General features: G+C 36.0%; 1 protein-coding gene across 1 annotated transcript in view; it reads right to left on the bottom strand.

The window, feature by feature from the left end:
- Positions 1-8,999: 8,999 nt before the first annotated feature.
- LOC6032682 overlaps positions 9,000-16,836 on the bottom strand; it is a 51,855-nt gene continuing 44,018 nt past the window's right edge. The window contains exons 5-7 of the mRNA XM_038248210.1: positions 11,221-11,483; positions 11,054-11,146; positions 9,000-9,869 (exon numbers count right to left, since the gene is read on the bottom strand). Coding sequence (XP_038104138.1) covers positions 9,750-9,869; positions 11,054-11,146; positions 11,221-11,483 — 476 coding nt within the window. The 3' untranslated portion in view covers positions 9,000-9,749. The remainder of the gene's footprint in view (positions 9,870-11,053; positions 11,147-11,220; positions 11,484-16,836) is intronic.

A 16,836-nucleotide genomic window follows, 5' to 3' on the forward strand; every position in this document is an offset into this window, starting at 1 on the left:
TAGACTGAAGAAGTGAAATTACACCAGAAAAGTGGAAAAATTACACATCTTCAGAGGTAAAATAATATTTTTTTTCTGACATTTAAGATGTACCCCTTTCCAGATGTAATATCACCATGATTATTTTTAACTGTCTGTATTTTGGGAAAGGATTCAATAATATGTTTAACGTCTTCAACAAAGTTACAATACAAAAATACAGTTAATAAGAAATAGTTACACTCTTGGAAAAAAAAACCGATTCCTTCATCAAAATATTTCCACACAAAATATATTTTGAGTACCATAAAAGACAACTTTTGGACTAACAACTGATGAAAAGCAAAGCATTTTTTTTAAATATTAGGCTATAATCCTTCAAAAACATTAATATCATTATTTTTCCATAATTCATGGTAATTTAAATTATAAGATCATTAAAAATAAGTTTTTGTTTTTTGTAATCAACGCCAGTTTTTAAAAAGGTCAAAAATATAATTGTCCCTTTTCAAATTTCCAAGCATAATAAGTGACAAAATTTACCCTTATCAAATTATAAGGGTTATTTTTTCATTTCCACTCGAAATGTCTGTAAATTTCTCATAGGATTAATTTCCTACCACTGAAAATTAGACCGATAGCTTGGTTTAACTTGTTCAATGGTACCGTAAAAGGGATTGACTTTGATAGCCGGGGTGATTTTTCTAGGTTTGAGATTTTTCCGCAAAATGAAGAGTACAAATCTAGAGTTTTTTTTTTTTTTTTTAAAGAACTTACAAACATATGAAACACAATAGCTTATAGGTCCTTATTTAAAAAAAACTCTAGAAATTAAATTCTTACGGCATGCTATGGAATTATATTGACCGTGGTAGAAAAATGTCCAAAGTACCTCAATAAGAATTTTTCATAAAATTTTGAAAAGTTTAAAAAGTTAGTTAACTATAATTATGAAAATGTTCATGAATCAGGTTTGTAAATAATAAATAATATGTGTTTTTGAAACATAATTCAAAAAAATCTCCAAATATATAGGCATTTTCAGTTCAACAAATTTCATCTGAATGTGAAAACTTTTGGTTTGTGCTTCGAGTTCAGTTTAAAATGCAATATACATCGATAATTTTATAAACCAAACTAGTTTTAAACAAATTTCAAGCAAAATTCCGGCTTTTCAACAATTTCACTTAAAATTTATATATATTTTGTTAAAAAGCTTATAGACTTAGATAACTAAATATAAACATTTAGTTTTTTCTTGAAAACTTTATCAGCAACCTTAGTAATAGTACATTTGACGTAAAAATAAAGTTAGAACACCTTAAATCTGATTTTAACAAGAAAAACTATGGCTATCCAAGTCACCCCGAAATTCGAACTAAGAATTTTTAACGTAACTATTTTTTTTTTTTTCAAAAATAGTGCATAGACTTTGTGTTTTAAAAATAATAATCTTGAGAAAAACCTTATCAGTTAAAAATTATTCCGAAAAAAAAATTGAAATCCTATCAATGTCACCCCGGTTTACGGTACTTTCAATGCCTCGATGGAACCCCTTATATTTTAAACCAAAGTATAGAAATTTTGTTTGAAAAAAGACAACAAAATCGCTAAATTTCAAATATTCCATTCTTAAGGTTAGGTTAGGCTTAAGTTAGAAACAGTAATCGTTTGATGTATTTAGAATATTTTAATTACACAGAAAAAAAATAATGTAAATTTGGAAGTTGTAATTTTTGAAGGTTGAATATTACCTCTTTTATGATGTAATTTTACCTCAATTTAGACTGAGAAAGTGACATTACACCAGAAAAGTGGTAAAATTGTATGTACCCCTTCCCAGATGTAATATTACCATGGTTTTTTTTGTCTGTGTACAGTATGGCCCATAAAAAAATGCGACACGTGCATTTTTTCACAGAAAAGTCGTTCCATTCTAAAATGAATCTAACAAACTGATTTTTTTATGTATCGTAGTGTTAGTTTAATATGTTTTGAAGATATTTTCATGACAGTTTTTTGCAGTTCGCCAAAATTGGGTATTGGCGGGCAACGATAACACAGTTCAACAAAAAATCAAATGTTTCTTGTCTCTGAGTCGAGAATATGTGTTCCTAGTAGATTTTTGCCTGCTGAATCCGAATCCGGGTCCAGAATTGCTCCAAATGGTCCCAATTTTGAGATACACTTGTTTGAAATGTTAGTTTAGGCCAAAATTAGCTACTTTGTCGACTATTTTACAAAAGAACTATTGAATAAACAACTAAACCAATACATGTATCTTAAAGTTCACATTTTCCCCTTTCTGAAACAACCCTGGTTTTTAAAATTTGATTGTTTCTACGCATATTTATAGCCATTTTAAAATTAGAATTTGACTTGCATGCAAGTTGGAAAAACTTGAATCGTTTTTTTTTTTCGTTTCGTTTTTGTAAAATAGTCGACAAAGTAGCTAATTTTGGCCTAAACTAACATTTCAAACGGGTGTATCTCAAAATTGGGACCATTTGGAGCAATTCTGGACCCGGATTCGGATTCAGCAGGCAAAAATCTACTAGGAACACATATTCTCGTCTCAGAGACAAAATCTTGTTGAACTGTGTAATGGATGTATTTTTGGTACAAAATTTACCTTAATTTTATACCTTAGATCTTAAAAACGGAACAGTTTAAAATACCCAACCCTGTGCCAAAAGCATCGTTAGAACTCCCTCTTAAATACGCCCAATCGAAAAAGTTCATTAATTTTGATAGAATTAGTCATTTTTGAGAAAAATGCCATTCGGGTTATAATCTTGAGTAATTCGGCTTAAATAAATTAATAACTTAAAACCTATGGTGATGGCTCTAAAGGGTGCCCAACAACTCCATACTGTTAAAAGTCATATCAGGGCATCTGTTGAAGTCAATTACCATCATTTGTCGCATTATTTTTGAATTGAATTATTGCAGGCTTGAAAAACTCCTAAAAATTGAAGCATTTTCAGAATCGGGATATTTTTAAAAAGCTCACTGTTTAGTATAACTGGCTGATAGAATGCGTAAAATTAGATGAAATTAATTGTTACACGTCTCAAAAACAGTAATCTTGAAGGCTGTTTACTTTTTAATCCATACAAAAATTCAAAAGTGGCTCTTCAGATCGACCAACATAGAAAAGTCATTTTTCCTTTATATGGCTGGCGTGGGCTGGGAGCAAATTGGAGAATATTTAGTTTAAATGTGCTGTGACATTTTTAAAGCTAACGAAAAGGTTTTCAATTCATTATTTCTTTATTTGGAACCTATTTAACATGTACACATGCTACATACATTGTAAATAGTCAAAACAGGCCTGATTTCCACCTTATAACAATGTCGCATTTTTTATGGGCCATACTGTAGCTATATTTTATTTGTTGTATCGATGTGGTCCTAGCAGAATGAGATTGGTCAACGACATTTTTAATTTATTTTCTAAACTTCTCCCCTTATTTTTGTATCCAAAAAATCAGCGGATAAATAATTGTATTTTTCGAAAATTATCATCTGATAAAAAAATGGCAACACTGCCACATTAATTTTGATTGATTTTAGGACGATTAGGCTGGTACAAATTTTATTTAAAGTTTTTGTCTCCCCCCCCTTCAAAGTTGGTCCGAAAAATCAGGGGGCAAAAAAAATATTTTTTCAAAAATCTTCAGAATTTCAATGGAAATTGAAGTGAAATTAGCTGAAATCAATTGAGAATGCATTCCCCTGCGTTTAGAATCATTTTTAGCATGTTTGGGTTGATTGAAAAATCCTTTGAATTTTTGAAAATTGTCGATGTTTATAATCGCAAAAAAAAATTTTTCGCTAAAATTTTTGTTTTCGTCAAATTTTAATTTTTTTGAAAACTAATGATTGCAAAACAACTGAACTAGTGTAAAATGCATTTTAAAACACTTTTTCCATGCAAATGTAGAAAATATGGCTTGTTATTTCAATATTTGTATTTTTTTTATTTTTTTGCCCCCCCCTCGACCCCGGCCAGAGCCGAGGGACAAAAACTTTGAAAAATATTTGCATCGGCCTTAAAAAAATGCGAAAAGAAAAGAGATGAGAATTCAAATGAAAATCCCACTAAATTGTATTGCTCGGTGCAATATGTAAAGCATCACTTTTATTCGGTATTTATTTTACCAGAGATTGAAAATAGATTAGCTGCTTGAAAATCTAGAGTAAAAGTTGCTGTTCGAGTGCTGAGAAGGTAGGTGTGCCAGCCTAATCCAATTAGTGCAAGTGCAAGTGTGGTGAGGAAATTTTATACGGACGGATGAACAAATTCCAGGATCTGAGGTATACTTCAGGTTCATTAGTTGCTTCTTCGAAGCAACTTACAAGAATAAAGTTTCTTTGGAATGCAATTGAAATCAGATAGAGAGCAAACATATAAAAGAAATCTTTACAGCTGAGATTTAATCGAACATTGAAATAATAAATGAGAAAGGAACTTTGATTTCAGAAATTTGTAACCATTTTTTTTGGGAAACATACATGCCATTTTGTACAAATTAACCAAAAATATCAAAGATATATTAATTGTTTTAAATTTTAATTCATTGAATTGTTGTAAAATCAACCGAAATCTAGAGGAAGAAAATTTCACGAACCATTTTCATACAGCAAAAACTCCAAACCGTGGAGCAACAGATTCAAAAAAATCTCGCCTTGCAGTATGCAACCAACTTTGCCCCGTCTGGATGCCACCTAAAGTTATGTGACCTGGGGAACACACCTTTGCCATGTACGCCATGCACTCCGTCACACACACACACACACACATGGACTGGAGAAGGATAACGACGACGACGAGGATGCCACTCTGAAAACGATAGTAATTGCACTTTGGGGACGAACATTACTCAGGTTGTTCCTCCTCGGGGGATGTCATTGCAAAGTGCCAATGAAGTTATCCGATGCATTTTTGTTTGCATTGGTTTGCTGATTGAAAAGTAAGCATTTTTCGCTAGTTTCGCGCAACAGTGCACGCTCAGCTTGCAGCTGTCAAAACTGTCACTGCTACACGGTGATGAGCAGTTGCGTATTTATTTGGCTATTGTTCACCCAAAAACTTTAGTGGCCATTTGAAAGTCTAAACAGCTTCATTCGTTCCCGTCATGGAATCCGGTCCACTTTGCCTAATTGCCGTCAAGTTCCGGGGACCACGCTATGGGGACTGCTAAGTGGCGTAATTATGAGCCATCCCCCCAATGGCATCGACGATGGACGGACGGACGGACAAACAGGTTGGACACCGGGCAGGGTTGCAACGAGTCCCTCGGCACCGGTCCTAGATTTACGTCGTCACAATGTACTGCTCTAGGAGGCGAGGGGAGCTTTGCCGATGTCCACCGGTGCAGAACGGCCAACTTTTATCATTTCGTTCCAGTCAGACGGACATAATTTAATTTCTGCGTGGACCGGCTGCTGCTGGAGCTCTGGAAGGACCCGGAGGAAGACCGCCGGGGGAGTGGCAGCTGTTTTGAACTTTACCGGCAACACTGGAAGCGATGTGTGTGTTGCGAGCGAGCAAAACGAGGACAAGGACCGGACCGGACCGGACAGATTGTGCTGTGCACCCAGAACGGCACCAGATTGAACTGTTTTGAGAACGGAGCGGCAAACGGAAGAGAGAGAGAGTCAAAGAGCTCCGGGGATTATTCCGGGGGGAGCGACCATTGATCTCCATTATTAACAATTTTGTTTCCCAAAACAAGCTGTCCGCACAGCTCCGACGGGACTGAAACGAAGCTGGATGCTACTTTTCAGCAGGAAAGATACGGAACGATGCAGGCAACAATTTTGTTGAAAGCATTAGTAAAGTCATTGCAATAAGTTCAACCAGGAGGCAGTGTTGCCGTCGTTCCAATCGGTTTCGCCTGATTTTTGCCTAAAAATCCAATGTCAAACTAGATGGAATTTTTCTCACTGGGAAGTCTTTGAAAGTGTCAGCTCTTTGTTTACATCAAAACAAGTTTGCACGCAAATGAGAGTTAACTCATTTTAAGGAATAGAGTGAAAACCACGATATTTTAATAAATTAACAATATGACTCAGACAATGCTCCAAAGTGATCAGATTTAAGTAATCTAAGACGAAGGAATTGAGATACTGTAACATTTTATTAATTTATACATTATGGTAACTCAAATCAAATTAAACTAATTTGGACCTAAATTTTTCTAAATTAGCGTGTTTTTTTTAGAATTTATATAATTTTAAGAATTTATATAATTTCCATCTGGCTTTTTCTTGTTGGGAAAGCTTTGAATGTGATAGCTCTTTATTTACACCAAAAAAAAAACAAGTATTCAAGCAAATGAAAGAATAACTCATTTTAATGAAAAGAGTGGAAATCACGATATTTTTATTTTTAATTAAATTTGGTTCTACTTAAAATTAAGATTAAAAAAAGACGGCATCCCAGTCACGAAATATTTTAGCAGAACTGATGTTGCCAGAACCCTGCAATAACGGTCGAATATCTGCTTGGATGCTGTAAAAATATCCAGCTCTGTGAGAACTCTGCTAGAATCCTGCTACAACGTCGTGACTCGGATAGAGAGACTGTAACGTTTTATAATTTTATTTATTTGGGGAAATTCATACTCAAATCGAATTAAACTGATTTTAAGTCACTCAAATTTTTTGGTAAAGTATTGTAAAATTTTAAAATTAGGCAAATTTTAAAGATTTGAAACTTGAGCAATTTTCAAAATTTTGGATTTATTTTCAAATTTTGTTGATACTTGCAAATTTTTAAGGTTGAAAATTTGCTCAGAATTTAAAATTTTTCATAACGTTTCGAATTTTAAGATTTTTCGGAATTATCATGAATTTAATATTCAAAATCTCCATATTTTTTAAGAATTTTCAAAGTATCCAAATTTAATAAGAATTTTAAGTATTAATAGATTTTTTATTAATTTCCTGCAAAAAAAGCTTTTAGAACTTAAAAAAAATCATTTTGAGGAAATGGAGATTATTTTCAAATAGTCCGTTTTTTTAATTTTTTGAATTTTTGCCTTTAAAATCAATCAGATTTAAAAAAAATTAAAAAAAAAATTTTAGAATTTTTTTTTAAATCGTCTAAAAATTAATTTTATTTTAAACATTTTTAAAGGTTTTTGAATTCTTAAATTATATTTTTTTTTAATCTCCAACACTTTAAGAACTTTCAGGATTTTTAAGATTTTTTAATAATTTTAGATGAATTTTTAGCACACAAAGTTCCAAAAATGATCTAAGTTTGAATCATTTTACAATTTTTCGGATTTCTCAAAGAACAAAATTTTCAGTTATTTCAGAATTTTAGAATTTTTAGGATTTAGAATTTTAGAATTTTTAAGATTTAAAAAAACATCATTTTTTTTAAATTTCATTTTTTCTAATTTTAAAATTTTCCAGAATTTGCAAAAAAAAATTAACAAAACATATCTTTTAAAATCATTCTAAATTTTAAAATTTCAAAATGAATTTTTTAAAAAGTTTTTAACTTTTGTTTGAAATTTTCGGTAATTTAAATTTTTTGACAATTCAGGATTGTTTCAGAAATTTCAATTTTTTTTTAATTGCAAGAAGAGTTTTAGGATTGAATTAATTTTTAATATTTTCTAAATTTTCAGAAACTTGAGCATTTTGAGAATTTTGAACAATCAAAACGTGCAGAATTTTGAAGTTGCCCAAAGTTTTGAAATTTATAAAATTTTCAGAGTTTTTTTTTAAATTTAATAATTGAAATTTTTTTAATTTTCATAATTTCTTGAACATTTAAATATTTTTTTAAAATTATTCAGAATTAGAATTCACAAATTTGTAGAATTTTTACAACTTTGAATACTTTTAAAATGTTCAGAATTTTCGGATTTTTTTTTATTTTCAAATTTAAATAGATGCAGATATTCAAAATGTTTATTTTTTCAGAATGTTCAGATTTTTCTAGAATCTTTTTGTCTTGTAGATTTTTTAAAATTTTCAGGTTTTCCAGAATTTTCATAATTTTTATATTGTTCAATGTTTTAATAATTCAAGAATTTTACATTTTTCCAGAATTTTTCGAAATTCAAAATTTGCAGAATTTGTGGAATTTTAAGTTTTTTTAATGTTTAAAGTTTTTAGCATTTCAAAATTTATTTTTGTTTATTTCCAAACTTTACTTATTTTGTAAGAATTTTCATTATATTCAGGAATTTGAATTAATTTCCGATTTTTTCGGAATAGTCAAAATTATTAGATTTGTTATATTGATTTAATGATTTTTTCAACATTTTCTGAATTTTCAGAGCATTGAGAATTTTAGAATTCTGAAAATTGAGCATGAGCAAGCATTTCGAGAATTAACAAAAATGTGCACAATTAAAAAAACCCAATTTCCTCATTTTTAATTTTTTAAGAACAGGCACAATTTTTGAAATTTTCAATATTTCCAGAATTTTTATAATTTTATGATTTTTTAATTTTTTATTATTTCTGAAATATTTAACAATTTTCAAAAAATATAACTTTCGATTGTTTTTTGATTTTTTTTGTTTGGAATTTGCATTTTTTGTCAGCATGCATATGCATATTTTTATTTTCATACTTCTCAGAATTTTAAATATTTGAAAAATAAAAAAATATGTAAAAATTTAGAATATTATTGCGAAATAATCAATATTTTATGTTTAAATTTTCAAAAACTTGTTTTTTTTTATTTTTGAGTTTTAACTTTTTAAACAAGTTGGCAACACTGCCCAGAACAGGAACCGTTTTCCCCCCAGCACCGGACGCTTGTTCGTTCCGGTCTAATAGGAAGTGTCGTACAATAAGCTCAAAAGTGGGTCCCCGAGAGTGGACAGACACAATCGAGGTTAGGATGAATAAATTTCGGTTTTACCTCCCTTTAACAGTGGCGTCCATCTCGTTCTATGCAGTGTCATTACTTTGCTGACCGGACCGGAGTTGCTGGAATATTGAAGGGCTTTCTCTCTATTTTCGCAATTCAGTGGACGGTTTCGAGGGGTGATTCATGCACTTTTTCGATATATTGTCAGTCGTCTCTTCTGTTTTCGAACTATAATAAACTATTATAGACGGGGGCAAGATTGAACCTTGTTTTGTTTGTTTCTTTTAAAGTTTGAAGCTGGAATGTACAAATATATATTTTTTTCTTAAACAATCTCTAGCTATATAATCAGGTTTGTCGTTACAATTGTGATATTTTAAGTTTATCATTACACAATATTGAAACCGTCGCTAAAGTTTGACAGTTTGTTGTTTTCATTGAATGAGGAAGACTCTTGTAATCGTTTCAACCTTCGCTACGCCTTAATTGGTGTGTTTCAAAAAGATCCTAAATATTCGATGGAAGTAAATTTTGCGTTCAACCGAGCTCAACTCGGTTTCACTCTATACACTGTACAAAATTTCGTTCATAAACCATTTCTTCAAAACTTTTCCGGACGCCGTTATGGCAGCTGTCAGTTTGACAGCAGTGATGCCAGTCTTGGAAGGTTAGTCTATGACCCGGGGTCGTACCATGAGCATTGCGGTATTGTCACTTGGTAATAAGTTAAGCTAGTTACGTGCTAAATAATACAAAAAAGTTGTCAACATTACAAACGGAACCGTTTTTCCGGTGAGCAAAAAACAAAATAAACATTCTCCTCCAATACACGGAAACATAAAAAAAAACAAAAAAAAATCTTATCCAGTCTCGTAATCGTGATGTACTTTTGTGATGTGATATTTCCCACCCTGCTCCACCCCTAATCGCCATCCGCACAGGTCAGGCACAGCATCCGCTTCCAGAGGGGTCGCTTCCGGTTGAATTCACGCGCCTGCAGGACGTCCCAGATGGCGGTGTCGAACACTTCCTTGATCCGTTCCTGAAAAAAAAAAAGTGAGGCAAAAAGGAGGAGAAAATTATTGAATTATTTCGCGACCCTAACCTCCAAATCGTGACCAACGTCACCGGTCGTGAGCTTATTTCGGGTAATTGCGTGGTCCATAACCTCAATCTCCGTCATAAATATTTATCGCGCATCCAAGCAGCCTGCGACGACGCGGTCAAGTTCGAGTTCAATGGACAGAGCCAATTGACAGCAGTGTTGCCGGTTAAATGTATTTGTTGCTTCCGAAACAGAAACAACAACAAGCAAAAAAAAAAACAAGTATGGAAGTTTATTTGCGGTTTGCAAATTTGGCCACCAGATTAGCGCGCTCTCGACGCGAAAACATCCAAACCGCGCCGAGTTGCGGGAAAACAAGTTTGTTGACGTTCGCGCGCTCAACAAAAATAATAAACCTTTGCCTGACAACAAACATTTTTCGCTTAATCCTCCCCGTCGTCCGGTTTATTTTTATAGTTTTTGCGTGGCTTTGGTGTGAGGTTGGAGAAACAGGAAAGTCCCCAAAAACTTCCGATTTTTTTTGTTTGTTTGTCCGTTTTTGATGGGTTTGGTGGTTGGGCAAGGTCAAACGATAGCTTTGACGTGCCGCGGGTGTGACGGGCGGGGCAGGCGCTGACTTAATCTTGACAGTGCGATCTTTGACAGCTTTGCACGCACTGCTGGATTAATCGGCTCACTTGGATTACGATTATGGGTTTGTTTGGGTGTCGTCAAAATCAATTTTTTTTCTGATTATAAATTTGATGAATTTTTTTTTCTAATTAGGGGAACTATACCCTTTCTCAGCCTATTTCTATTATCGGCCTATCAGCACTTTGAACATGAATTAAAGCTTTCATAAAGTGTTTTTGACTATTCCAAAGTAATAAATAGCTCAAATAAAAGTGAGCAAGCAACTCTACATTGTTGAAATATCTGAAAATGTTGATTTAATAGCGGAAAACGGCAAAAGTGATGAGAATTGGTCGAACGGCTTAGGGTGATTAGAATGGGTATATTTCCCCTATAAACTTGATGAATTTTTTTTTTCTAATTTTGAATTTGATGTCATTTTCAAAAAAAAGTCATAGAAACCTTTACAAAAATGGGTCCGACATTAATCAAAACAGCGTAGTTTCTCATGATGTTCTTGTAACAAAATCACATTTTGGAAAACTCACCTTCTTGTGCGAGGAAGTCTCGATGTATTTGGCTCCAATTTTGCGTGCAAAATCCCACGCCGCCGACACCGGAACTGGTTTCTCCCCTTCATTCTGGAAACAAAACAAACAAACGTCAAATTTACCATTGTTCTCCCCTCAACCCCTTTCGCACCCTCAGCCCTCACCTGCAGCTTCAGCACGGTGGCCCGGTCAGTCCGCAGGTCGGACTGGGTCCCCACCAGCAGCAGGGCGGCGCGGCGCAGTTTGGCGATTTCCGGCTCCCACTTGGCCGCCACCGACCGGAACGACTCCGGCTGGACGACGGAGAAGCACAGCAGGAACACGTCCGAGTCGGGGTAGCACAGCTGCCGAAGCGGGTCGAGCGCGTCCTGGCCGGCGGTGTCGCACAGCGTCACGCAGATCGGCCGTCCGTCCACGCTGACGTCCACTGGAAAAAAAGAATGGTTGAAACATTTGTAGGGTTCCATCGATCAAAAACGTCACGCGACATTTGTAGTGTTCAATGACTAATCTACATCCAAAAAGCAAGCTTATGTATCGCCAAAACAATTATTGACCTTTCCCATGTGAAACCATCAAGCTTACACATCGCTAGCGAAACTTGTTAGCAAAACTATAAAACAAACTTTTAGGTCTCAATCGATTTAGACCAATCTGAACAAGAAATCTCTACCTCTGCCAACGTCTCTGGCCAATTTCAGATCAATCATGCATTTGTTTGGTTCCATCGACCGAAAGTTGCACACTACATTTGAAGAGTTCAATGATCAAAAAGCAAGCCTTTGCATCGCAAAAACAACTCATTTACCTAAAAACAGCAGAGTTATGACATTGCAGCATACATCGAGGTTGGCCTTTTTTAGATACACAAAACATTTGTAGAGCTCCATCGACCAAAACTGACACCCAACATTTGCAGTGATCTAGCAAAAAGCAAACTTATGCATCACTTAAATAACTTATAAACTTCAAAACATCAAAGAATTACGCAATTTCCAAGGTGAAACTATCTAGCTTTCACATCGCCAGCGAAACTTGTTCAGAAAACTAAAAAAGAAACGTTTAGATCATAATCGATTGAGGTCAATTTGAGCTAGGATAGCTGTTTTGCTAAAGGCAATGGTGTCACAGAGTCTGGGCAATTTTATATCAGAAAAACATTTGTAGGGTTCCGTCGATCGAAAAAGTCACGCAAAATTTGCAGAGTTCTATGACCAAAAAGCAAGCTTTTGCATCGCAAAAATAACTTGTTTACCTAAAACCGCAGTAAATTGTGACATTTGTAAGGTGATACCACCCAGCTTACACATCGCTAGCGAAACTTGTTTGCAAAACTATAAAAGAAACTTCAGGTCAGAATTGATGGATTGCGGCCAATTCGAGCAGGGAATCGCTCCGCTGCCAACGGTGCCACCGAGTCTGGCCGGCATTGTCGGCGCTGCGCCTTGTGATCAAACGTCGAGTTGTTTTTATCTCCGTAAATTATGACGCAAACCTCAACCGGACCGGTCGTTCCGAACGCGCCAGAGTGTGTGGGCGTTCCCAAGTTGGACCAACACAAGAGAGAGATGAAAACGCGCGGCTACAACTTGATTAAAAACTCTCTGACGGAGACCACGCCGGTCTCCGATATCTTAATTATGGAGATTTTCCAAGCCATTATCTTGTGACCAAGGCTCGTGTGCGCATCGTTGGAGATTCGTTTCTCGGAGCTGGGCTGGAAAATCGTTTATGGAAATCGTATTGGCATGACCTTTCTGCCGCTGCAAGCGAGGCCCCGGCCAGATAATCCGAGATACTTTCAGTGTTTCGAACTTTGAATCCTCACCCATCCGAGATATCCTCATGCATATGCGATGACTTTAATGAAGTACACACATCGATAAACATATTCCGTTTCGTTCCGTCTGGTCTGGTTTGTCCGGCATCAGCCCCTCGGGGAAGGGAGGGTGGATCGATGGCCAGATACAGATACTCCGAGGGTTGAATAGAGTGCCGAGTAATTATCGAGATATCGAGAAAGAGAGTGTGCCATAAACAGCGCTTGTGGGAAGGGTTGGACTGCTAAAACGTGTGTGTGTCACATCGAAACTTTGGAAACTCTGATAGAGCGGTCATTGTGCGATACGACCGCACTGCGATACGGGGACAGATCGAACCGGCCACATAATGGGATGGGAGATATGCAAATTAGGCTCGACAAAGGGCTTTGGATCGTTAAAGGGCTTAGGCTGGCAGCACTGCTCGTTGAGATTCGTTCCACCATTACCAATGAAATTTCAATATGGAAAATTGAAATTTCACGCCGTGATTGTAATGGGTTTGAATATTTAAAGACTGATCCAAAATAATGTGGCTTTGAATAAACGAGAGCTGCTTCCTTCATGATAACATTTGTAGCTCTCTTTTGAAACCAACTGTCAAACTCTGCGAAGAAAGGTTACCCAAACAAATACAGCATTCGTTAGCAATTTACTCATTTTTTGACAGCTCAGAGCTAATATGGTACACCCTCAACCAAACTCACTCAGATTTAAATAAAACTTAGATTCACATTAACTAAACCCAATTTTGAGTAGTTTTGACATTACAAAAAGCTACAAATAATGTCTCACCCACTAGGGGGCCCAAACTTTCTCCCCGCAGGGGAGTAGTGACCTCCGAAAAAAAATAAGGTAAAAAACAGATCAAAATTACCCTTCACTCTCGGGAGTGAGCTCACTTTTGCGCCGGTGAGCTCGGATAATTTTCCCAATAATTGAGGCATCGTCATCATCATCGTGCTCATCCACTGCAGCTTACTTTACTTGAGGGGTGAGGGAAAATAAAAATTGAAAAACAGAAGAGAGCAAAAATGCACTTTGAAAATACGTACGTCTGGAGGGGAAAAAATAACCAAAACAATGCGAAGAAAGTGGGCAATTTTGTTGTGAAGGTAACGAGCATGATGGTAATTGGTGTACTTACAGTCGAGTAGAAATTAGTCAAAGTCATTACATCGAATTTGAGACACAAACAATAAGTATGTGAGTCAAAATTTTGAAGTTTGTCACGGTTTAACAACTCAGTTTTCGTCAAATTCAAACTCAAAATTGAGCTAAAAAACAGTCAAATTTTTTCATTACAAATTTATCACGTTTTGACAACTCAGTTTTCGTCAAAATCAAACTCAAAGTTGAGTAGAAAATTGTCAAAAAAACAAATCTTTGAATTTTTAACACAAACAGTAAACCTGTCTGTTCAAATTTTGAAATTTGTAACAGTTTGACAATTTAGTTTTGTCAAAATCGAACTCATAGTTGAGTAAAAACTAGTCAAACAAATGTTTATAAATTTTAAACAAAAGCAAAAATTTTGAAGTTTTTCTCGAATTAACAACTCAGTTTTCGTCAAAATCAAACTAAAAGTTGAGTAAAAAATATTTAACAAGTTTTTATAAGCCTGTGTCACATTTTTTTAAAGATTGGTGCAGAGTGTACTATCAAAATTAGTACAACAGTTTCCACTTTTTTTTCCAAAAGAGGAAAGTTTGCATAAATTTTACAAATCTCTTGAAAAAAATGAACGAGATTCACCCAAATTTGAGTAACTTTGATGAAAGCAAGGAATTTAGAGGAATTTAAAATAATTCAAGAAAACGGAAACCGCAAATGATTGAACAATAATGGATATTTTTTAAAATTATCGTCAGATTGTAAATCCAGTGTTGGTATTATCGAGGCTCTCGCGAGAAAATTTTCTCTCTCTCGAGTTCTCGCCGCGAGTCTCGAGCTGCCGAGAGAAACTTAACTATTGCCCGTGCTCTCCTCCGCTTGCGAACGGGCTTTCTCGCGAGCCAGAATTGCCCGTTCGCGAGAAGTTGAACGTGTTAGAAACGAACAAAAAACAACACAGCGATTGAAGTTACACTTCTATACCATCGCCTGGTTCGTATTCATAAGCCTGATACACAAATTGCTAGCTTGGGACGAACGTCTAGCACGAGGCGCTCGCGAGCGCTCGCGGCGAGAGCGAGAACGCGAACGAAAATGCGAGCGCGAGCGAGAAGAGAAAAGTACTACAAGTTCTCTCCCTCGTTCGCGAGCGAGAAATGCTTTCCTTCTTCTCGCTCGAATTCCAACAATGTGTAAATCTGTGTCATTTCAAGTCAAGTGTGGTAAAGTCCTGTAAATCCCTCTCAAAAACCTCCAATTATAGGAACCATTATAAACAAAGAACAAAGCTTCAAACAAGAAGACCCACAAGGAGATACCCTTCTCACAGATCCCTACACCGTAATGGATATCGTGAGTTGTGTACTGAGTGCGAAGCTCGCTGTCAATCGTTCAAGTTAGGGGAAACTGTCCCTAAATCTGAACAAATCAATCTACACGCTCAAATTATACCCTTCAAGTTCCAGCTTCGAACCACCTACCCCGACAGAAAGGGGAGCTTCTCCATTACGCGCGAGTGAAAAGGGATCGACCACGCGGCGATCCTTTTGTGTCCCGCCGCAAGAAGAGGGACACCTTTGTCACAGAATCGTGACACTTTACCCATCCTACGAGTCTAGTCTGCGCTTGTGAAACAATGGGACATCGAAGCAACCTGAGCTTTTTTCCATGCGGGGTAAGAGGAAAAACGTGTGCTTTCTCACCTCCTACCCAAATCTGAGCACCAGGGTGGAGGAGTCAATTTTGGGGTTGGGGTAACATGAAACGTCAAAAGTTGATTTGTTTGAGCGGAGTCGGCGACAGTTACCCTAAGCGTAGACACTTTTTGCTTGTAGGGTGGAGGCGCCACGTGACGGCGCGGAAGGGTACTAATGAATTGGATCATTTTCACTCCCGTTGCCGCGAACTTTCTCCGCAGAGGTTGGATGCGGGTCGCACGTCATAGTAGGCCGAGACGACGGTGTTTGACGTTCTTCTGTGAAGATGTCGTCGAGGGTTACTTTGATCTAAGAAGAGGGGGGTAGGAAATGATGTGGGACGAACCCCTTAACCGGAAGAAGTCAGGTGAAAAATGGCTCCGAGCCGGGGATAATTGTGTGTCATTGCCACCTGCTCTCCGTGGTGAAATTGATTGGAGGAGGGTTGCTGAGTTCGTTATTTCTGGAGGAGAGGGGTATGACACTTGTCCATTACTATTTCAAACTTTAAAGCCTACTCAAAAGTGGGTAAGTGCGCAATGACAGCGTACACAGTCGAAGAATTCTCCCTGAAAAAACGCTGCCAATTTGGTTAATTACTGCAGGTTGAAGTACTTCAAAGGTTACATCGTTACTGTCAATTATGTCGGACAACCTTTACACACTTACAAATGTATCGTTGACCATCTGCACGTGCCTTTGCGAGAGTGTGAGGATAAACTAATCATTGCAAATTGGGTACTAAAGCCCTATTTCAATGTTTATGTACAACGGTAAAAAACACGATTAAAAGCCATTTCTGATCACTTTTTTTCATTTTAATGCAAATTTTTTTTTGACTAGACAACATTTTTTCGATGGATCAACTATGGTCCCCTTGGAACGAGCTGTCAAGTAGGAACTTTTCTGTCAAGAAGGACCGCGAGGCTAATTTTTCAAAATTGATTTAAAAATCCATTTTAAACTCTTTGTGGTCGTACAAAGGGTCATTGTACTCAGAAAAATAAGCTTTATCGCTGTAAACAATAATATCAGCAATCTAAGCTTCATTTTAGGACCCAATTGCCGTAAACTGGCTCGCGTTCAATTTCCATTTCACAGACTACTAGAGCAACTCGCACTTCAAATTTGACTTTCAAATTGCCCCATA

This window comes from Culex quinquefasciatus, chromosome 1 (assembly GCF_015732765.1).
Source record: "Culex quinquefasciatus strain JHB chromosome 1, VPISU_Cqui_1.0_pri_paternal, whole genome shotgun sequence".
Taxonomy (NCBI): Eukaryota; Metazoa; Arthropoda; class Insecta; order Diptera; family Culicidae; genus Culex; species Culex quinquefasciatus.